The sequence below is a fragment of the Rhea americana genome, unplaced genomic scaffold, assembly GCF_003343005.1.
Source record: "Rhea americana isolate MKP2758 unplaced genomic scaffold, rheAme1 scaffold_304, whole genome shotgun sequence".
NCBI lineage: Eukaryota > Metazoa > Chordata > Aves > Rheiformes > Rheidae > Rhea > Rhea americana.
Genome location: NW_028186429.1, coordinates 137,407 through 162,390, shown reverse-complemented (window position 1 = coordinate 162,390; position 24,984 = coordinate 137,407). Strand labels below are relative to the sequence as shown.

The following is a 24,984-nucleotide window of genomic DNA, read 5'->3' as shown; positions in this document are numbered from 1 at the left end:
AAGATACTAGATTCTTGCAAATTAACTTTCTGCCTTTTGGGTCAATACATCAGGTTTAATAATATTTTTAGCTGAATCCATAGTTTCTCTTTTTGATGATCTGTCCTTGGTTTATCTGATCCCTTCTTTAAAGCAAGGAAAAATAAACAGCTCGCTCTTTCTCTGCATGAGCTTCTGGACCAGTGGCAGATGCTCCTGGTATTACACTCTCGCAGCTGTGATCAGTTCTGCAACCTGTAGCTGCCTGTTCTGAAATACCTGCTGACCTTGATGACAAAAATATCTTTTCCCCCCTTGATTCATCTGTAAGCCTGTAGAACCAGCCTCAACTGAAGAGCAAGCTGTATTGTAACGGGGCTCAAGTATCATCTGAACTCTAAACAGGTGGCTATATGAGCCTTCCTGCACTCATGGTATTTGCCTGATTGCCAGTGGGATTGCTTGCTCACAGGCAAGTGACAGAAAGCATTACATACAGAAAGCATCATTCAAACTATAGAGTTTTCGTTGTTAGTGATGATTCATGAGCAAGAACTCAGCTTGACTTGATCATAAGCTGAACTTTCATGGCTGGCAGCTAGAAAAAAAAAATCTTTACATTTGCAAGCTGTCTAAAATTGATTTGGATGTCACTGACAGATAACAGACAGCTCCTAGTGACCTTGTCAGAAAAACACTTCTCAGAATGCAGTTTTTATTTAATGGGAACACTACTATTCTGTTGAGATGTGTGTAAGTAGAGCCACTTACAAGGCCTGCTTGGAATGATCATTGAAGGGCAATCTTCATCACGCAGGACTTGAGCAACAGACTAAAAAGGAGAAAAACAGGAATTGGTGAACATAGCACAATAGTGCTTTTCATCTCTCACTCAATCTGAGAAAATGTCCCAAACTGGGCTTTGTAGTCTCCTCCCGAATTTGACTGGTGGAGCTGCAATACACACTCATGATGTGAGAATTCCAACTGCCACATGTGATTTGAGAAAAAAAACTATTCTTGCCTTTTTTAGTGACAAAGACCTGTTCACATTGGATCTGCACCTAAACCAGAGGTGACTGCACAACTGTTCTTTGCCTGCTCTTCAACCTTACTGTTAAAGAACAAAAATTTAACATAATTAATTCTAGTTGATTTGCAATGTGTTTTAAAGATAAGAGGAATATTGCAGTACATTTGAATGCAAAGTCAATTACAGCAAAGATGGATTAATTTTCCTAGCTAAAAATATTAACTAAGTATCTGTGGATGACTCAAAAGTCCCGAGAGTTTGTTTAAGATGCTTTACTGGTGTGAAGTACTTAAGTATTGGAGGAGACCACCTTCCACAATACTGCAATTACATGTGTAACTGTAGACATGCTTTTAAACAAATAGCAATCATTTAAAGACTGGGAGATTGTGTGTGCTTAAGAGACCTTCAAATTTGATTAAATCGGTGTTAAATCACATACATGGGACAACTCCTTGTTCGATGAAAAGTGGAATAATTCATTGCTTTGATGCAGCTCCATAAAACCATGCCTATTACATAATGCCTGAAGCAAAAATGTATCACATCATCCATTGATACATACACACCTTGCGAGGATTGTTAAAACCAGGTTTGCAGAACTGCTTGAAGTAATTCCAGTTATCTGGTTTATATCTGTAGGAAGCCTGAACATCTATGTAGGTTGCAAACCTGTCTGGGCACTTTGAGACGCAAAGCTGTAAGAAAAATTAAAATGAGTAAAGACACACTGGAGGTAGAGAAGGGGAAGAAAAGTCAATGCAGTCAAAAAAAAAGACAAAAAACGGCCTCCTATAAAAGCGCTCTGTTTTATGAGAGTGACTGCTGTAATACTTGCTGTACTGTTTAAAACAATTTTCTTTCTTTTAAATCCCTAGGTGAACACTTAAAATCCTTTGATAGAATACACTTTCAAAATCTATCCTTATATACGGCATACCAAAACACCTTTCGTTTTTTTTTTAGGTTCTATGTATTTTGGTAGATAACTACAAAATTTTTTTTAGCCTTATAGAAAAGAAAGATCTGTCAGTCCCTCCCCTACTCCACTTTTACCAGCAGCAGTGATTACAAGCAAGCTAGTGCAAGAGCTACTTTCATAGGACATGTGGCATTTATCTATTATGTTTATAGAGAACTTTATTCAAAAATGTCTCATGCAGCCAAAATCACTTCACCGCTCCACCCAGTCTCTTCAGTGAAACACATCTCTACTGATGCTGTTGAAGTCAAGTTAGGTTTGAATCACTCATATGAAGGTGATTATTTTGTGCCACTGACTAACGACAAAGGTTAAAAGCAAGTAGGGTGCACGCACCAGGAATGAAATTCACACCTCTCCAAGCAAAGCCAATATAAAAAGATTTATGTGAGAAACTAAGTGAGGACTGGGGTTTGATGAACGCATCCACTTGGAGGCTGTGGTTTTGGTTTACGTACTGGACAAGCAGCTGTCCCCGTACCAAGACTCAGCAGGCTTTCCTGGCCACAGAAATAAGTGGCCACTGAAGTAAGCCGTGATGGAAATGTACAGCTATTCTGACCTCTTTAGCATATCTCAATTCTGATCAAGTGAAAGCCAATCTGAAGTCTGTCTTTCTAGAAGGTTTTAGCGCTTTCTGGAATGCTGTCTTCTGTTTCCAAAGCTATGCTATCCAGACACCCTTCGCAAAGCTCTGTTACCCAGGCACCAGAGCAAAATCATGAAGGAAAGCGTATTTTACCTCAAGGGCATTCTGCCATATGTCACCTCTGAATGGATTTGGGGAAAAGATCTTGTACTAACCCTTAGGCTGGATGTTGCAAGAGAGGCTTTCCAGATGAGCAATACAGTCCCATGGACTAGCTACAGGCCAAGGCACAAGAAAAGATGAGTTTTGTCCTTATTAAGACAATAGGTGGCTATGAGCGTGCACTTTACTGTAAGCTCAGTTTCCCATCTATGAAACAGGGCAATGAAACATGCTGCCTATGTGTTCAGTGAACTTTGTAAATCCACAGCTTGACTCTAGAACCAAGGCTTTCTCCACGCTCAGTTCTTACTTTCCTCTCATGAAATACTTGCTTTAAGTGGGATAGGAGTGAAGGACCTTGTCTACAGTTCAAAAGAGGAATTTTCAAGCAAAAGTTTCTTCAATATTTTCACAAAGGATCAGAGAATTAAACATCTGCAGGAACAAATAGCATTCAAAAAACTCTCTCAGGTTTGGAGACATTGTATGTTTGAAAATAGACAAGATAGCATCACTCCCCTTCAACATCCTCTTTCAACAAGTATTTCATTTTGCTTGACCCACCATCACTGCTAGCTTGACCAGAACACCAGACTTCGTTATTTTTAAACAGGCTGCCCTGCCAATGCTGATGAGCCTAAAGACTGTAGGGTGACAGTACAAGTGTGGGCACATGGGGCTTCCTGAAGGAAATTTGCTGCTGACCGAGGAAGTTTCCATTCTATTTGCAGCTGACCAGTTTTAAGAGAGTTCCTGCTCCTCCCTGCTAGAGAGTGACATCTCTTCACTGTGCCACATAGGCCCCACAGTCACACTAACTGATGGGCAAAAAACATCTGGCAAGGATGAGGATCAGGAGTAACAGCAAGCTGGAATGGGAACCATTTTTAAATACTGGTCAAATAAATAGTCATTTAACATTTGTAATCAGTAAATTCATTATCATGTAACAGCTCAAATCCAAAGTAACACTAGATTTCATTGAACACTGTCAAGGTGACTGAGACCACACTCTGCTCCCTGCAGTTGAGTTGCATAGCACAACTACCACTTCAGCAGCAAGCAGGGTCAGGGCAGCCCTGCCTAACCTACCGACATCATCATGTGCTGCCTCCTGAGAGGCACTGACATGACTGCTTGTGCTCACCAAAGAACGACTGTGAAACAGTCTCAGAGTCAAAACATTAGGAGGACACTTCTAACCCACACCAACTTGGTGACTAGGATTATGTTACAGCTTTGCAGAGAGCTGCAGCACAGCTGAGGGAGCGCAAACCGTGGCATAAGGCAAAAACAAGCTTTCAAATATTCAATTTTGAAAGTACTGTATGATCTTACCACACCCAAATACTTCTGTCATTGGGGATATGCAGAATTTCTTGAACATGTTTAGCTTAGAAAGCCCTAGATGTCAATCAAAATTATATTCTGCACACAATTCTTATTACTGGACAGCTGCTTGTGATGGATTCAGGAGTAATAAACTGCTGGATCCAACAGATCCAAAATACATAATCCTGTGCACTTCTATGTATTTTCTCCTGATCATCACAGGCTACAGATACTATGTATTATATATGTTACAGATAACATGATCAGATCATACTATGCAGGATATGACCAGCATTTTTTTATATTCCAAAAAAGTATGTCTAGTTCTTAAGCACCATGACTAAAAGATAGGAAAAATATTTTATCTCTGTGTTTTACTCACCTGTGTTGTAGGGCACTGTAGGTTTATTAACACTGCTGGGCTGGCACATTTCAGAATGTTAAAGTAAAACAAAATGGTCTTGTTCCTACAGAAGTGGATATAAGATAGTTAATTGTGTTAGCAGGGTTCTTATACATCCCAGCATACTTAGATTGATAAGTATCAATCAATCCTGTTTCCCCAAATAGTCATATTGCAAATCCAAGACAAAAACAAAACACAAGCAGACCCTGAATGTTCTGTGCCAAGACATTTTTTAAACCAAAGATATTTGTTCTAAGAAATAATAATTTTGAGGCAGTTTTTCCACATCATTTGAGCTGAAACCATCCCAGGCACTATTACAGGTGTCTGCAGTCCTGCCTCTAAAAAGTGCAAAGCTATCTTGTGGAATACCTCTGCAGAATACTGTGCTCCCTTTGCTTATGCTGAACATATCCTGTACACACCACACAGAAAATTGCTATCAGCAACACCACACTGTGAAAGCTGATTATTTTATTAATTAGTATCAAAATCGATCTAGAGCTTTTTATGGTTGGAAACTCAAAGCAGCTGCCCAGGAAACAGGATGATAATAGTATCTGATAGGAATGCTGATACGCCTCCTTTGATATCAATAAGGGCCAAGCTAGTGTTCCCAGACTGAGGGGTTTTGTCCCAGAATCCATATATTTTCATCTTCTGAAACCTGGGACCTATAGGTAGGTCTTAGCTCAACTTAGATTTGCTGAAATTTCATCACCCCAAGATGTCCGGATGCAAATATCCGGGTTTTGAAAAAAAGCAAAATCTGCTGTTCAACTCTTCTTCATCAGAAAACTATCAAATAGCTCCAGTGATGATGGCACAGCACTAGTCCTCTCCTTTCTACATGAGGCTTGACAGTCAGCTGGCCATACCAGGACTACACTCTGTCCCTACACAAAATAATGGCTCACATGCTCTGCTGTGGCCTATCTCTACTGTGTGCAGGGGCTTCGGAGCAAGCAGCAGCACGAGAGGGGAGCAGGGTGCTTGGGAAAGCCAGGCTGACTGGGCATAGGTCCGGCTCCTGCCTCTCTCACTGTGTTCCCCAATCCAGTGACATATCCTCTGATCTCCAACCAGCACATGGCTCCCTTCAACTGCTGAATAAGGCTATGTCTTCAAAGTCTGTACTATATCATCACCGCATATTCAAGCTCCCATTAAAACTGCAGTTAGCTCAACTACCCTGATATTTCAAAAGGTTAAGATGTTCGCACCAAGATATCTTCTATTATGCACTATTTAACAAAACATACTTCCTGACAAATACAATTTGCAAACATTAGCTGTTTTTTCAAAACAATTGAGTAAAATATTGGGCTGAAATGTCATCTTTCTTCAACAGCTTCTTCAGAGTATTTATAATCTGTAAGCTGCTTAGCAAAATCCATGCCATTAGTAAATTCTTTTATTCTGATATCTATGCACACTTGCTCATATTAACAGCAGAGAAGACTAAACATATATGTAACACCAGAAAGCAGCCACAGAGAGGCTGTGTTTGTCCTTTATAGACTTGTATCCTTTATAGTTAAATACACAGTGTGTCTAATAATGGCTATTTATGAGGGAGAATGAGAGGAGAAAAAAAAGCAAAAATCTTTCTCAAATTTTGTTTCATAAAACAGTCTTTGATTTTCAGAGAAAAAAAATGATGTCACATCTTTCTTGTCTGAGAAGCTATTTTCATTTACAAGTACTCTACAGATATAAGCCAATTCGTTTAATTAATTCTTATAGGCACAAATTTAAAAGATTGGGAAAATGAAACAAGGAAATAAAGCCTTTTGACTGATAGCCCCTGGGAAGACAGGGTTACAGTTGCCTGTCTCACAGACCACCTGTTCTCCTCTTTCTGGCACCTGGCAAGCAGCAGAACAAAATAACTTTTCCTTATGGTCTTTTCTGGTATTTGGTGCCTGTTGAGAAATACTGAGAACCAGGTTGGATTACTCCTATCCTGGGAGGACAGAAGGATTTCTCAGAGAGTTAGTTAAATGTCCTAAACTCTGCAGCTAGTAGCTGTGCCACCTAGTTGCTTTCTGTGTAATTAGTGATGCAGTCTTTAAGTTATATCGGTATTTTACCAAAAGCATTCTCCCAATAATGAAAATAATTGCATTACAGTAATAACTTGTGTCTAGATTTGCACCGAGCAACTAAGCTGTTTCTGACTCTTTATCTAGAGTAAATACAGTAAGAGGAAGACAAGTGTTACTGCCTCTTCAGCTTCCCACAAGAACCCCAAGCAGATGGAGAATTTGAAACCTCATTTGTTATTCACAGTGCATGAGAAATAAAGGTCAGTGAATGGATTTAGTACTCACTCATTGAGGGTATCTTTTTGACCACAGAACTGCCCATAGCTGTCAGTTGGATAAACAACTTTCCTGGGGTCACCATGCACCCAAGCTGCAAAAATACATACATCTTATATCATTTAAATCAACTATCCAGCAGTAGCTTGCTAATAGTTGAAATTCACTAGCAGGAAAATGCATCACCTCTCATGTATCATTTTAATCTTTCTCAATGGCCACTGAAGAGGACTGATTTTCCCTAAATAGTAGATTTCTTAATGAAAAAAAAAATAAAGTGAAGTAAAATTAAAAAGAATAAAATATGGATGCATCAGTAAAAGAGCAGGCCAGTTCACTTTTACCTTCAGGACACAAATCTGGGTTGCATCCAAACTATGAGGTAATGGCCTTAGAAAACAACGCTTATTAAAATGAGAAAGAAGAGCTCTGTTGACTTGCAGCCACAGAGAAATATGAAGCTAACTCAGGTAGAAACTTAGTTAACTGCAGGCAAAACTCATCACTCACAGACACTTCCAATTGCACTGAAATGAACAGGATTACCTGGGTATGTGATAGACAACACACAGGGTGTGACTGAATCTAATGGGCTCCAGATGCATTAGAAATGGAAATAACCTCTCATTTAGTAAATTAAAACATTAAAACAAAATGTAACTCCACATCAATACCCTGTGCTGGCACCCTAAAATCAGGTTTGCTAGATGACTATCACTGCTGATCCTCTCCTAACCATTTCCTTGTGCTTGTACTTTGTAAAAAATTACAGGTGTTAAGATTTTAATCCCAATCTTTGCTCCCTTGCACTATACAGTGAACATCAGAAGCCACTTATCATACGCTTTAGGCTTTGATATATTCAAACCACCTTGAACTTGCTTCTCTGTAATAAACCCCATTTTCTCTCAATTTTATGGCACTGAATTTAGCCAGTTGTGAAACCATCATTTTCTCCACTGTCACTTTGGTAATAGCAGCACTTAAGATATGACATTCATGGCGGCAGTGGAGACAAAAATCTACGTAAGATGTCAGAGCAGCATATTGCAAATCTATCTGTTTGGTGATTGGCCTCAATACGTAACATAAAATGAATAACTTGCAAATAGCTATACTACTATCTATCTACCTGTAATGCTACCTTTCACCTTGAATGGGTTTAGGTTACCAAAATGAATCCTTGCTTATTTTAATACATCTTAGTTTTACTGTGTGTTGGGGTTTGTAAATTAACCTGCTGCTCAGTATCAAACACTTTCTGAATATTCAGATTAACGTATTTCATACTGTGCTCTTCTGATACTCACAGAAAACTAAAACACTTCAGCCTATATGAAACCCCTTAACTTATTTCATTAGCTTTACTTAACAGGAACATTTAGGAGGTATCACCTTTCTCCTACGAATTTCTACAGCCAGTTGATTACTCAATTATACATGTGTACATGAATTCAGAGAGCTGATAACTCTTTGTTGGTTGCACCGAGTCTGTAGGTTACACTATGTACAATTTCTTCCACCATTACTCTGACAATAAGGAGTTTTCCTTCCATTTTAATATTACCATGCTTTTTGTATACTTAAAAGCCTTGGTCCAAATGAATCAAGATCCTATACAGACCAGAAAGGCCTTCAGGACTTACTTGTACAATGCTAGGTGACTTTTCTACGTTAGCCGTTTCTTACATTCCCCTCCCCCCCACCTTTTTAAAATTAGTTTGGCAAATTACTAAAAGGACAGGTTTTTTGTATTTGAGTGTATTTTTTTCTAACATTAGCACAACAGGAAGCAGTAAAGTCCCTTATGCCAGATTTAAAGTGCTGATGAGAATCAGCAAAGCTTTTATCTGCTTTCTTTAGAATTTGGAAGTAGCTCCTACTGCCAACAGTATCTCTTTCCTAGTTAGCATTTAAATCTGGAGTTATTTTTCCCTCCTCAGACAAACCTGGAGGAAAGGAGGAAAATGTTGCAAGATAATTTCGTTTACTATTTCAGTCCATCACTTGCATGCACAGCAATCCGTTACGAAGAATCTTTCCACAAGAATGGCTGTATTACTCAGGCCTATGTTTGTCAGTATGTTTGAGTGGACTAAAATAGCCATCAGGAATAAAACTTAGCTCATGAAATGAGCAGAGCAGTATATTATCCTCATATTCTTTTTGCTCTAATATAAAGTCTGCTGAAATCTTTCAAAAGGCTCTCTTGGTTTCACTGGTTTTGTATCGCTCCTTGATCTCACAAAATTTCATCATTCTTCTTTTGCAGTACATTTCCCAATGATTAGTAGAAATTAGTGAAGTGCAAACAACAGAACATTCTGCTCACTCCTTTGTTCTGCAGCTTCTCAATAGTATTTCTGTTCCGTACGGACTGTACTTGCTTTGCCCTTCTCAAATTGCCTACAGCTACTCTTGCTTGGTAGTCGCTGTCCTGTGTGCCTAGGCGTCTGTCACGTTGAGGCAATAAAACAGTATTAAAAAGAATCTGCTTTGAAAAAAAGAGATTTAATGCACTTTTCTGTGAAATTCCATTAGTGGGATCAGCTGCTGGTAGATGCAAGAAGATCCCTCTCAACTAAATTGCAAAGTGGAATCAAGGAGAATTGGTGTGCTTTAGACCACAAAAACATTTGACTAACTCTGCAGCAGAAAATGAGACGGGAAACAACCAACAGAACAGAAAAGTGCCTGTGCCAGGTCTAAGCAGCAACATTAATAAACTTCCTCCTCTGTTACTTTCTTGGTAAACTTGGAGCAATGGAATCCATATGATAAATACACCTTTTTCCAGCCTACTCAGTGAAGCATTGTACCTAATTCAATAGTTCTCATTGAGGGAACAAGGCTATCGTGACAGGGCAGCACCATGTTTTCTTGGTTGTGCCACATGACTGGTGACCCAGTATCAAGAAGTAAATGAAATGGAATCAAGTCATATAGATTTTTTATTCCAGCATATTCTGATGCTCATAAGGCTGCAGCCAGAGTGCTGATACAGGCATCTGCGCTAAATAAGAAAAATTAAAAAATAGTTCAACCTTATTACACAACTGAGTAAACCCTCAGAGCAGCAGTGGGACTGCATACAACACCAATACAACATTTGACTGGGATCCACTATCAGGAGGCCTGTAATTATGTCACTGTGCTTTTACTGATGTGGAGTGAACAAACATGGACAGCATCAAAAATAGTTAATGTCTGTCATCCTAAACATTCAGCAGATGCATTCCTGTTTTTCTGTCCTGTAGTTGTATCAGTGGTTACAAAGGCTAGAAAACTCCCTGTCAAGGAGTAAGTGTGATCAGAACAAAGGCACCCACTGATGCTTAAAAATTAACAAATCTGTTTAGACTCATTCTCATTCCCTTTACAATGTATTTTTGAAAGCGCAGGCTTTCATATCATTATTTTATCTCCCTTAAAGGTATATTTTTAATGCTTTAATATGTGGAGAAACAGGCCTGCCAAATTGTGCTTATGGCTTTTTAACACAAGCAATTTACTAATGCAGTGAAGCAGATAATACAACATATGATGCTGAACTTGTAAATCCATGTTGTGGTACTGCTGTTGTATAAACATCCCTCGGAGCAAGACTACATCCAGTTCTGTATTGGGAGGGGGAAGGGCGGGGGGGGAACTGTTCACTACTTCAGAGGTGATCTATCAGGGCAGAGGTTAGTCCTCAGATATATACCTTAAAATAAACAATGCTCTAAAAAAGCAAAGATTTCATAGATGGAGTTACAAAATTGCATAAAATTGCATGAAGAGCAATGTACATTGTCATCAAAAAATTTACATGATCTCAAGTTCTCATTTAGGATTTGAATCCATTAAGCATTTTTTTTAAATAAAAACAGAGTAATGCTAAAATGGAAGAACAATCTCTAATGATGTTGCAAATCCTTGAATATAAGGTACTACAAGTTGAAGACATGGTTTACTGATTGTTACTCATGATCCTAACTCTTCAGCATAGTTAAGTACATCTTAGAATAAAAACTGCACATTGTTCTTTTAATGTAAAGGACAGCACTGGAGAACTTTGATACTGCAAATTGTAAAGCTGCATTCTGAGGATAGATGCCACATGCACTGAAGCCACCAATTAGGATCTCAGCATTACGAGGGAAAATTATTTCTTCTTGCACACAGAGCTCTTAATGATGTCATGGTCTAGTTCATATATGAACTAGAGAGCTCAGGGCTGGATCTACATCACAACAAATGATATTACTTTTAATTAATCTCCCATTTGAAGTGCGATGCTCTTTTCTAAGATAACTTATTGGCTGCCTTTTTATGTTCATTTTGCTGAATTAAAACCATCTTAAACTAGAAACTAAACTTTTTTTAAAAAGTATCTCCTTCATAACCCCATTGTCTGTGAAATAAATATTAAGAGCTAAGTTAGCATCATGAGAAATAAAACTATATGGAATTCTAAACTGGCACTATTAATTCATCTGTAAAATTAAAACAATGACAGCAAAGAATAACTCAAATAATAAGTATGTCTATTCAGTACGGTTATTCAACAGTAGCCATCACTGAAGCAGGACAGAGAAAGGCTATTACCATAAATCATTTGATCTTTGAAGGAGGTTTGATTACCTTTTACTCAGACTACATTTCAGCTGTCTTGAAACATACAATGAAACAAATTTTCCCTCACTGTTAAATAGGCTCACATACAGTTGAAGCCTATGGGAGCTACACATACATATGTAACCAAGCAGAATTCGACCCAGATTCTCAACCACAGCAGTTTTGTGTGGTGAGCCTGTGTTTATGCCTTATTTCTCCAGTCACAGAATCATATAGAATCTCAGAATCGGTAAGGTTGGAGATCATCTAGTCTAACCCCCCGCTCAAGCAGGGTCACCTAGAGCATGTTAGACGGATTAAACAAGGATCCAAAAGGTGGTTCATACATACTCAAGAAACTGGAAGAATCTACTTTTTATTGTTTCTCTAATAAGCCAATGAAGAGGAGATACCTAAGGCATAATTCATGTCTAAGGATTGATTTACAATCTACCTCCTCTTTATGTAAACTTTATTGACTCTCATGCATTTTGAGCAGGGATAGCCCCTGAAACCGGACCAAAGTAGATCTCATCTTTTACTTAGAAATAAACTATAGCAAAAAGAATAGATGAATCACAGTATAAGACAAGATGAAAAGCATGGACTATATGTATCTGGATCCGAACTAAAAATTTTCTTATCAAGAATCCAAATCTTCCTGCTAAGAAGGGTAGAACTGGCCATCTACAAATTTTGGATCTGGTTCCAGGGACAGGTTCCAGTTTTAACTGGAGATCTGTGTGCGATCGCAGGGCCATGATCTCATTGCAATCACGGAGACATGGTGGGATAGCTCGCCTGATTGGAATGCTGCTATGGATGGCTATGTGGTTTTTATGAAAGACAGTCCAGGAAGGCGAGGTGGTGGAGTTGCTCTTTATGTGAGAGAGCAACTGGAATGCATCGAGCTCTGCCTAGGGGTGCAGGAGGAGGAGGCAGCTGAGAGCTTATGGGTAAAGATCAAATGGCAGGCTAACATGGGGGACACTGCTGTAGGTGTCTACTACAGGCCATCTGACCAGGAAGAGGAAGTCGATGAGGCCTTCTACAGACAGCTGGAAGTAGCTTCACGATCACAGGCCCTGGTTCTCATGGGAGACTTCAACCACCCAGATATCTGCTGGAAGGACAACACAGCTAGGCTCAAACAGTCCAGGAGGGTCCTGCAGTGCATCAGTGATAGCTTCCTGTCACAGGTGGTGGAGAAGCCTACAAGGAAGGGTGTCCTGGGTGACCTTGTCCTAACCAACGAAGAGAGACTGATCTTGGAGCTCCGTTCTCTCCTGGTGGCCAGGCAGCAGCACTTCAGTACATTGCCTGCCTGCAAAGGAGTTGGTCACTAGTCACAGGAATGTTTGCATGTTCAAGAAAACAATAAATGCTATTCTGATCTGAGTCCAGCTCCTTTAAGTCTGGCTTTGCATTTGAACAGTGACAGAAGAAGAGAGCAGAACATCAATGAGGAATCAATCGACAGGTAGGAAGAGGACAACAGCACAGACATCAGAGCAATAGCCTTCAGACATGAGATGTTCCCAGCACCAGGTGGGAGGCTGAGCAGGTCTGCAACAGCTGTGCAGTTCAGCAGCTGCTACTGCTTCTTAGGACTAATTTGCCTCTTTTTCTTTGGTCTACTCCAGAACAGGTTTAGTAAGCAGAGATACATGTTGCATCCATATTCTGACAAGTCCCCCTCCAAACCGAGGGGACTCAGGGATCAGACAAGTCAATAATGAGTTTTGAAAATAAATCTTTTCTTCCATGTGTAAGCATTATCAGTCATCCGTTACACCACTGTTATCTCTCTGGGGTTCACTGCCTAGTGCTGGCTTTGCACTTCCCTCCAATGGTCCCCGATCCTGCTCTGACTTGCAGGGATATTCTATTTGCTTCCTTACTTCTCCAGCTTCCCGAAGATGTAAAGGTTCATGGAGGGGCAGTAAGGTAGGCGAATGAGGAAAAGAATAAAATACACACAGAGAATTCCCAGTGCCCAAGAGAGAGAACAGAGTTTTCAGAACATGCTCAGTACTGCGGTACTAGAGGAAAGGTGAGAGGACACAGTTCCAGTGCTGCTGCTTGCAGGATGCTATCCTATGGTACAGTTTAGTGGGAGGATAGAGTATCTTCTCAGATATTTATGATTTGTATTGCAGAGATTAAATCAGCCTAGCTCACAGTCATCTTTTCATGCTCTAAACAGCAGGTCTTCTCTGTACAGAAAATAGTAATACAGAATAACAGTAAAAACCAATGGCTTGTCTTGCATCTAAGACAGGGCCAAAATGAACTTTTACAAGTAAATTTAGCAAGTACAGGCAAACGTGCAGATACACAGTATGTATATCTTACAGTATCAATTGTTCTTTCACACAAAAGGCATTCAAAGTTCTCTCACACAAGCAAAACAGAAGGGATATTACTAACAAAAATTCTGATATGCAAACAGCTTTGGATCCCGCAATTAAATGTGGTAATCTCCATCTTCTCCATTTACTCACATAGGTTCTTTTGGCAATATTCTAACGCCTCTTAAAATAAGATGTTTGGCTTTTAACTTTGTTTTTAACTTTTTTTGTTGGATTAATGACAAATAAAAATTTTTTACACTACAGTTACAGTTTATGGTAGCAAAATTATTGAACCACAGCATTTTACTTGAATACACATCAAGTTTTACATCAGCAAACACGTGGTTTTGAACTTCTCCATAGTTACAACAGACACTGAGTGTTAATTCATGATTCATTTCTAGGCAAGGCATTGACTGGACAGCTTTATGTAAATATAAATTAAATGAACATACCAGTTAAAAGTAGATTCAGAGATTTGTAAATTCAGTAAATCAGTAAATTCACAGATTTGCTTCCCCTGTGTGTGAGAAAGTATCACTATACCTGTGCTTACTTACCGACAATTCCTAACGCAATGTAACCCAGAATGACAGCTATGAAGATTACACAGCAAATAACATCTGTACAATGCCTAAAGAGAGAGAGAAAGGAACATTTTTTAAAAATAAGGTATCTAATATGACCCTTTGGAAACACTGAGTTCCATAGTGAATTTCACATTTGAATATACTGTAAGCATATTTGCATCTGCCATTTGTATTTTCTGAAGTCCCATTTGCAAAATCATGTTTGAGCTATAAGGCCCTGTTTTCACAGGAAGAGCAGTAAATAAATATACATGCCTTTTTCATTGTAGACAGCAATAAAAACATATTGAGGAAGAGGTTTAAACATTCTTAAATAACTTAAAACATTGAATGCACAGGTCACTTACGGTGTAAGCTACTACAGAATATCTGTAACAGCCTCAGTATCTATTCTTTAAAATTAGCACCAAATATTATGGAAAATGGATTGAAATGAAGTTTTAACACACATTACCTTTATTGTAAATAGGTTATGAGTGGAAAAATAACGGAACAAAATGAGAAAAGTATAGATGCAACTACCCTGATCTCTGCCCAAGATTTTGACATGGCTGCCTGATCTCATTTAGTGCAGCTAAAATATGCTCTATGAAGGGAAAAAGAAAACATCATGAAGAGCCATATTTCCTTTTTACAGAAATGCAATCAAAGAACAGCACTCTCCAGTCTGACAACTGAGACATCTGAGCATTCAGTTAAACTACTGTCTTCGATTTGTTGGTCTGAATATTAAGTTCATGCAGGCACAGGAGTGCAAATGTGGACCATTAGACTCTACATTTTAGTTCTGCCAATTAGCATTGAAAGCTCATCTATAGGCACCTTGGGATTTTTATTTATTTATTTATTTATTTATTTTTAAAAAAGTGTTGAGCACTTCTAATTCTAGTTATAGTTGAATTCTAGCTATGCAATGGTTCTACAAAAATCTGAGTCTGAGATGTGTCAAAGTGAGTGCCCAGAAGCCAGTGAACTCTTCTAAAATTAGGGGCTTTATCATGCTCGCTTCTGTAGGTTTGTGTATTAACCCAAGTGCTAAGGTTGCAGGGGCAATGTCAGCATCACAAGACAATACTTTTTCAGATTCATTCTTTCTCAGTGTCTCACCTTGATTAAAAGAAGTTCTAGGCATGTAATTACTATGAGACATGACACTCCTAAGAAAAGCAGGTAGCAGAAGGGCAGGTACATATTTACAGAGGCAATACATTCTTAGGACTCCAGTTAGAGATGAGCAATTTTCTCCCTCATAAACTACCTTCACAAGCACTTGTTTATAAAGATGAGTGAACAGCATTACCTCAGGAAAGCTAATGAGTGCTCATAGTTAAAGAGAAAGTATAGGACTGCCTTCATGACCTGAGCAATGTTCAGTTCTGCTTTCAAGTCTTTTCAAGGAGTCAAGTAACCAACTGAAGCTCTCAAGTAAAAAAAAATCTTAAAATCCAGACTCAAACTGGTGCCGACCATTCCTTCCACTTTCCAGTCTACATTTCCTCTTTTGAATAGCTTTTATTCTTTAGCATAACAGAGAGAAAGCTGGCGGATCTTTTAAACAACTGGAGATCTTGAAAAGTTTTTCCAGGTGAAAAAAGCATGATACATGCTTCCATATACTTCTCTAGAAAGATAGAGTTTCAAAATTATTGAAAGTAATTCAGAGATAGGCGGGTACAGGGTTCAAGGTCAGTGTGACAGCGATCTAATGAAGCAGAACTAGCTAAAGTAGAAGAAACAACGCGGCTCATTTGCCTAGCCCCTGTCTAGAAGCAGTTCTGACACTGTTTGCTCAAGTTAGGTTTTTGTCTCATCCGAGTAGTTTTTAAGCAACACAGTGCTTAATAAAAGATGCCTCATCAGAAATATGGCACTGTAAATCCTTTAATTACAACCTCTATATTCTCAAGAACCTCTTCTAGTCCAATCCTCACAGGTCTCATTTTATGATAACTAAATTTAATTAAAGGCTATACTCATTTGTGGTAGATTATACTTGAAAGTTTTGCAGAATTACCATGAGCAAGTACCCACAAACACTTTACTAGAATGCGGCTCCAAGTTTTGCTTTGACATAAATATTTAAAAATTATAAAAACTACGTAAAATTTTCTGGGTAGCTTCAGAGGATTCTAAAATAATTCAGAGAGACTAATTCTTGTATTGCTTATTTTACTAGATACAATGGGTGAAATCACAGCTCCATGTAATGTCAATGCTGGCTCAAGTAGCTCACTTTCAGTAAGACTAGAATTTCACTTCATAAGCACAAGGATCCACAGCAGAGAAAAAAAATAGTTACAAAACATCTTGAATGAATGAATTAAAATAATTGTGTTATGATACAAATTATACTGTGAAGTCAATGAAGTTTCCAAGGTTGCAGGAACTGAAATAATGGAAATTGTCTCTTCCCAAAGAGAAAGATATTGGAAACTCACGCTTATTACTTAAACCTACTCAAAACATGTCCAGTCATGCTTTAACTGAAATCAGATTTGATGTGAAATTTTTAAAACTAAGAATGAGATCTGTTATGGCAAATCTGATTTTCCAATTTGTTTCAGGAAAATGAGGCAGAGGAAAATCACTCAGGAAACTGAACCGTTAAACTGAATCCTAAGGAAGATGGATTAATGGATATACGGTTTTGAGATTTGGTATTGAAAACACAGTTTATCATACGGGGTCCATAATATTTCTTATGGATAGCACCACTACACTTTTATATAATAATTATGTGTAACCACTCAAAGATCAATGAGAAAAAGCACTTACCATTTCCTATAGTATAGATGATGAAAACATTAAAAATGCTTCTGCTAATAGCAAAGGCTGTACAGACAACCATGCACATAGTAGAATATGATAATATGGTAAAAGCGCAATGAACCTATTGCATTATACATTAAAATACAAACAGAAGCATGAAATCAATTGAAAACACATCCATTTTTAAGCTAATTTTTTAAATAACCAAGCTCCAGAGTCTGAACCAAGCCCTGGTGAGCCTAACAATGTATTTGAACACTGCAGCTTCTTAGAGATAAATCACTGATAAAACCACGAGATTCATCTTTTCAAGGTGAAGTATGAAAATACCTTCATTTGGTGAAGTACACATTTTAGGCTCCCACATCAGATTTTACTGCCTATTGCTGTAATTTGGCTTAATTTATGGGCCTGATTTGATTTCCACCATCTTCCAGAAATCTATTGGCTTATTGGCTTCTCTCACCATGCTACATGTGACAGTGTGCCCAAGCAAAACTTAGTGCCTCTATAATGAAATCTCAGCAAATAAATGAATGATTGATAAATAGATAGCAAAAAGAAAATTATATCAACACTGAGTAGTAGTGCATATAAGCTTGTTACTCTCTAAAAATTTTTTTTATGGTTAATGACTATCTAAGGACCTATGTTTGTTTGGCAGTTTCATATCCCAAGCCTCTAAACAATCTGTCACAAGTGCAATTCTATTCAAGATGTCATACTAGAAAGAGACCTTTATGTTCATTAGTTAAGCAGTAGTACCAGTATATTAGCACCTACAAGTAGCCTTGAGACAGGCACCATGCAAACTGAGCAAAACAAGATTCAAAGCATTTGTAGTCAGTTTGAGGCTACCACTTTCAACTCTGCTGACACATTAAGCTGACTGCTAATGTCCTCACTTCTGCGTGTGCTTCCTCCCCACTTGACTCTCACAGACAGCTTGCAGTTTAAGACTTCCCTGGCTAAATCATATTATGTCAAGGTGATGTTATGTTATTTCAAAACATGTCATGAGCAGCTCTGAAGACACCTTACTCACTGGGGCTGAATCAAGAAGCAGTATCTGCTGCACAGACAGGTATTCTTATCAGGTAAATGGCCCATATTGGCTCACTCAGCTGGTAAGTTTTAGTTACAGACACTATGATCCAGAAAGTATTGTTTGGTTCTGGGAAAAGTCTCAATATTCATAAATGAAACCTGCAAATGGCAGCTGTCTGTAGACGCTGCATGCCCAAATCAGAAAACATAAAACAAGAACTCAAAGAAAAAATGAAAGCTTTCCTACTTAATGAGTGCACAACACATTATATTGATAATAGACACAACATGTAATCAAACATATGTGGACCAACAAAACCCTACCAGCAAAAACAACATTTATATTCTACTAACATTTATCTATGGTAGACTCTTAGCAGAGTCTAAGACTCCAGTGCAGTCTAAGTAATATCTTTAGTAGTCTATTTACTCTAAAAAGCACAAAAGATAATTTAAAAATAAAACATTATTTCGTTATTGATCATAATAAATGGAATTTGCTCTGTAGATCTCTGAAGAGACATATTGTATTCAAAAAAAGGTAAAGCTTCTACTGCTAATGAAGCTCAAGACATTATTTCTGATTTTTCCAGCCTCTTATAGAAAGTAGCTAAGTGGTTATGGAATACTATTGTTTTTCAAATTGCAGGAGAACCCATGGGTTTACTGGTTTTCAGTCATGATGGAAAACATGATATTTGCCTTAATAAGGATACTGAACTTAAACAAATACATAAAATAATCAGAGATAGTCTAGAAAGTAACAATTGGAAGCTTACAACCAGCAAGAACCATTCAAGATATTTAGTTTACAAAAGGAGTCTAGAGTGTCATATTCTTACGACAACAACAAAACATACTTTCTAATGGCTAATACAGTGAAGCACTGGCATAGCGCTGAAGAGGTTGCAAAGCACATCATTAAAGGACAGGTTAGATAAACTTCTATTAGGAATGGCAGAGACATACTTGATTCTACTTTGAGGTTGGGGGTTATAATTACATGATTTTCTAAAAAGCTGTACTTTCTATGGTTCCATGTTTTTAAAAGTTGTAGTCTTAGTTGTCTTGGGAAGAGGAATCATGCTGGAAGACAGAGGGAAATGCAGGTTAGGTGGAAAAATGCTAATTTAACTGGTAAAAAAAACCCTGTACTGTATCTGGAGAAGTCAATAAAATTAAACCAAGTACCTCAAAGTATGTGCCTCTGGCACAACCTCTGTGCCCAAGATGCGAAGAAACAACAGTGCACATAGGCAGGGTGGAGAAAGGCAGGAAAGGAATCTTAGGCAGCGAGGTACCAAATACTAAAGATGTTCTCATCTGCAGTGTACCAAATACTAAAGATGTTCTCATCTGCAGTTTGGTTACAGAAAGGTTGAGAAATACAGCAAAACATATGAAAGAGACAGGGAGTTGGAGAAGAAAAAATGCCTAAGGAATGCTACAGGAAAAGAGAATGAGGAAAACAGACAGGGAGTGGAAATGAGGACAGAGGTAGAAATAACTGTCAGCCTAGTATCTGATCTTCAAACACCTCTAACGATGTAACACTGTTTATAAACTTCACATCTCTGTGACTTGCAGCCTATTTTTAGTATTTGCAGTCCCAAGACAAATATGTGGTGTTGCAACATTTCTTGGCAGACAATTATTAAGTCATTATTAACTCTGAATTTTCTGCTATTGCACTCTTGCATGACTTCTTATAATGCAGGTCATCTCCTCCTCCTCAGCTATACTCTTTCAAGGGGGGGGGGGGGGAGGAAAAAAAAAAAAAAAAAAAGTTAGTTACATACTGTTAAGAAAATATCATCTCTCTTCATCCTTCCTCTGATTTAAAGTGTTTTTTTTTTTTGCCCAACATATTTGTTAATAATCACTAGAGCAAATCCTAAGTCAGTGAAAGTGTATCTGTCTCTTCTGAATCAATGGAAAGCTACAGAACTACATCAGCTAAGAATCTGATTCAACGTTTTTTGGAAAGAAAGTCTGGAGACTGAAATTAGCCTCATCATTCCAGTGAATACCCACTCCTTGTGTCAGTGTACCAGCTTGAGCACTGCCCTGGGCAAAAAGACATCTATTACCTTATTTCTATTAGCATTTAATCCAAGCACATTAGAGTATGTGCACTGAATTATAAATAGCTCTCTGGACTGCAGAGTGACCTAAGAGAGATTTTGTAAACTGAGGGTACAATGATCTATCTGTGTTTTTCCCTTTCTCAGAAACCTTAGAGAATAAACTTATATTATATGTGATAGGTGACACAATAGGAAAATTTATATTAGCCACTGTCTTTCCAGATATTAAAAGAAGGTAAGTTCTGCTCAGAAGAAGGCTGAATGCCAAGGAATTTTTTTTAACTAGTAGAACTATTTTTCTACATACCTCAAAAATGTTTATAAACATAGGTTTAGACAGAAAGAAGCTAGATCTGATTACCTCCCAAGGTCCTTCAGGCAAATAATCCGTATCCATGCCTCCAAGAAGGCACTCTCAGGCCCAACAGAGGGTGAAAAAAATGAGCTGAACACAGAACCCTGATCTTCAGTTCCTAGTCTCAGGAGTTTTTCAACAGGTCTATTTTTACTAAGTGTTTGTAAGATAAGCAAAGAAAGAAGACAATTAAAAGGAAAATTCATATTGGGAAAGGAAAGAGTCGTCTAAGAGCAAGAACTGCTGTAAAGTGAAATCAAAAAAACAAAACAAAACAAACCCTACAACTACAAACCAGCGCAATTTACTAGAGGACAGACCAGAAAAGAAATATATTTACATATCAAAACATTAGTTTTAGAGCCTTCCATTTATGGGCTGCAACATGCTAAAAACTTGGTGCTGCACCCCAAACTGCTCCTTTCAACCAGCCTCAATATTTTTGAAGTCCCTGGCCCTCACAGCATGTAGCCAAGAGCCATTCAGTTTTGCATCGAGGAAAATGAATTTATCATGTTAAAGATGCTGAATAAAGCTAAGTAGCTGGGGCACACCATCTTCAGTCAGCTTGGATGTAGCTGTGGAGAAGGCTTCACAGCATAGTGAAAATTGGGAACCACCTCAAAGACGAATTCATGTCTTTGAAAGGACAGCAAACATAACTACAATGAGTCTAACCAGTAAGAAGGCTGGATGGATGGATGGATGGAAGGAAGGAAGGAAGGAAAGAAAAAAGAAAGAAAGAAATTACATGAAGGAGAGGGAAAAGTAAGACAGGACAAGGGAGAGAGTTCAGACAAATTGAAATTAGAGGTAAGTTAAAAATGAGCTTTAATAATTCTATTTTCCCATAGCTATTAAGAAAAATGTGCTATGACAGTATATCTATTCCCTGGCTGGAATTTATGGAAAATTTAAATGCAGGAAAATAGTTAACTTTATACCCAAAAAGAGTATAATTACTTGAGCTAAAGGGAGAAACTTGTTCTACCACCTGTATGAAGATGCCTCACTGATTTATCCAGAAGCATATTTAAAATATCTTAAGATGCAGGTAGAGAAAATGCTTATTTATTTTTACAGAAGAGTAACACAGTCTATCTTCATTCCTTATGAATTCTTAGTTTCAGTAGCCTTCCCCAGAATATGCTCTCCTTCATCTGGCATTTGCATGAAATACTGAGACTGCCCAGTAGAGCCCAGCTTATTTTACAAACTAGAATTCCAGTATGAGAGGCCATTTCAGCACCACGGATGGGGGGATACCCTGCTTTTAGAATTGTGAAACTAGACAAGTAAACATATACTCAGCAGCGGGGAGGTGCCAAGCTTCTTCAGTTCCTTGTGGTGAACTTCTCGGGGAAGTGGAAACTGGTTTGCAGGGAGTTTTGCCTTTGAGGAATCTGAGATGAGATAGACCTAAAAACCATCTACAGAGGATGTGCTACATATTTTTTGTTGCCAGGTATCATTATTATAAATCTTTCCCAGCTCATTTGAATTCAGTTAAGCTGATTATCAGATTGGGTGTCAGGGAGGAATAAAAATCCAGCTCGGATTGACAGACAGCACTGAGGTTTTTATTTCCTTCCACAAGTTTTACCTAATAAATTTCCTGCGACATCATCTTGAATGAGAAAGTACAGGGCTACTGCTACAGCTTGTGGGTTTATTCACATGATGGGTACAATATTTAACATCTTATAAGTATTTTGGGGTACTAAGACACATATACCAGCAGTGAATAACATTTTCAAAACTATCACTTAAATTCATTTCTATACACACTGTATGCACAAAGTGTCACTGGCAAAACTACAAAGATCATTCTCAAATTAGGATTCACTCCCTAAACCAATATTTCCATTTATTTCTAAAACAATTAGCTTTTGGTAAGAGAAAAAAAATACATTTTATGTAGAAAAGAACAGAGTGTGCTCAAGTGAGTGTAACAAGCCTGCACTTTTCTGAGAAAGAAAAGCTGATGAATAATTGGTGTTTCTCTACTGTTTATTCTCACTAAGGATAAAGAAGAAATTCTAATCTAGCATTTACTACGTTACAGTTGGAAAACACTGAACTGTTGTCCATAGTCTCTCTGATGTTTTCTCAACAGTTTCACTCACTTCACTTGCAATCTATTGAACCCACTAACTGGTAAGAGACACGTTTTCATTTGCAGCACTTACTATTAAATGAACGAAAGTCAGATTGCTCTGGCAGGCGGTTTTGTCACGAAGTACTAAATGTTTTATAACTACCTCCCCTGGCTTTTAGGCTGCATACACTTCACTTTTTCAATGCACGCTTCCATCACATATTACATAGTTCTACAGAGAAGAGGTGAACAGTTTTGAAAGCTGCAGAATGGGAATGGAATAACCTGAGAGGAGCTCAGTGTGTAACCAAACCAAGAGAAGACATCACTTTGGATTGGCATGAGGGTTTTTTTGCTGAGAGACAGTCAGCACAGCCATTACATTCTCATCCTTTTTAACAAAAAGATGTGTACATGAAACAAACCAAATCTCATATACAACACCCTTGAGAGCACCAGTATTAGCAAAGCAGCACACACGTTGCCTAGCTGACTGTTCCTTTTACCCACTATTGTTCATCTCTCTCAGCAATAAGTCTTCTTTTAAAGCAACAGTAATTAAAGTCCAGATAACTGAATCTCCTGGCAAATGGCCTACCTGACTAAAATAGTGTGAGTAATATATTCCTTAATAGACTTTAATACACACCATTATTAAGACTTGGTTTTTAGTTTCAGTTTTTCAGATTTTCAGTAGCTTGGGGAATTGCTTGGAACAACTGCTAAACAACTTGGAAACATCATTTCTACTCCACAGCACACGCAAAAAAATGCACCAGCTTCAGCAGCCACAGTAATGGGATGTGACCTTTCTCCAGGTCCTTCCAAGAAGATGTGTAAAATTTGGAGACTTAACACTTAAAAGCTCCTCCTCCCAGTTTTCAAAAATGAACAAAAACTTATTCCCTGATCAATGAAATCTGACTGTGAAGTTAAAACCAGAGTAATAATTTCCATCAGCAGAAAGTAAAGATATGTGTTTCCCCACCCATATCCTATACAGTTACATGCATCATGACAATGCATACAAACAGATCTGCCCTACCACACAACTTATTAAGTACTCTTCTGTCTGGGCAAAATGCATGTTTTCAGCTTCCTAGTGCCTCTCCTCTTGTAGATGAGCCACAAAGTCAGAAGCTAATTCAGGCAGAGGCCCATTTTCTTCCTGCTGAACTTGTAGGAATATCTTCTAAGAAAGCATTTTGTCCATAGAAATTAGCTAGTTTTGATTTGACTGAAAGACTGTGGTTTGTTAATCACTTTATCTCAGTAACTGGAAAAACACAATTAAAAAATAGCCTTTTTTTTTTTTTTTTTTTTTTTTTTTTTTTTTTTTTTTTTTAAGTGTCTTAAATTACTTCAAGGGCATGTCTATAGCGTACAGCACAGTGATATGTTGATGATCCCAAGAGGTCAGCTGAGTCATTTAAACATCTTGCAGAATCAGTAGGTTGAATCTAAAATCAGCAAAGCAGCTTTAGTTCAGTGCCATGTCAAGGTAACTACAGTACCACCTAAGTGCACTTAGTTGTTAAGTAAACCCCAATTCAGGTATCACTGCCCTATGGTCTATTGCAGAATGAAGCATACCCCTAATGCTTAGAGAACTGATCTATTTTATAGAGTCTCCAACGGTCTTATTGGAAGTAAAAGAGTTGACCTATCCCAGGTAATAAAAGAAATATTACATTAGTACAATCAGACATACTATGAAATGTGGAACTAATACCCAAACGGCTTTACAGAGAGCTCAGATTCAGCAAGGTCTTTAAGGCTCATAGCCCTGCTGTATTCAAGCTGGGTCCCACACTAGGTTTCAGAACTATTAACCTCAGACACAGCACCATTCACATAGTACTGCACCTGAGTTTAAAAGTGTGTCTTGGAACACAGAGCTCACAGGAACAGAGTTACCTCTGACCTAACATGCCCTGTAATTCTGAAACAGCTTCAACACAGTGAGCTACACTTCTAGAAGGATTATTTGGTGAATCACGCTGCATGAAAGAAAAGCCCAGAAAGTCCTAGCTGTGTTGTTTCAGTGCTACCCAAGAACAACTGCAAGCCTTTGCCACTGAGTTATGGGAGATGTTACTTGGGCAGTGGTGACTACATGGAATCAAGGTTGGTGTTCATCTCCTTGCCTCATTTAACTGCTACCTCAAACTGTTCACAGAAAGAGAAAAAAAGAAAGAAGAAAAAAAAAGATCAGGAGCTGAATTTGCAAAAACTGTCCATTTACCTTGTATTGTCTTCATCAAGACTGTGCAAGAGA

The 24,984-nt window shown here is 38.1% G+C and overlaps 1 protein-coding gene across 2 annotated transcripts in view; it reads right to left on the bottom strand.

Moving 5' to 3' along the window:
- SLC44A5 (solute carrier family 44 member 5) overlaps nucleotides 1-24,984 on the bottom strand; it is a 108,603-nt gene that overhangs the window by 25,839 nt on the left and 57,780 nt on the right. For both annotated transcript variants that reach the window (XM_085309822.1, XM_085309821.1), the window contains exons 3-7: nucleotides 14,321-14,394; nucleotides 6,817-6,901; nucleotides 4,460-4,544; nucleotides 1,582-1,710; nucleotides 751-811 (exon numbers count right to left, since the gene is read on the bottom strand). In XM_085309822.1, coding sequence (XP_085165948.1) covers nucleotides 751-811; nucleotides 1,582-1,710; nucleotides 4,460-4,544; nucleotides 6,817-6,901; nucleotides 14,321-14,394 — 434 coding nt within the window. The remainder of the gene's footprint in view (nucleotides 1-750; nucleotides 812-1,581; nucleotides 1,711-4,459; nucleotides 4,545-6,816; nucleotides 6,902-14,320; nucleotides 14,395-24,984) is intronic.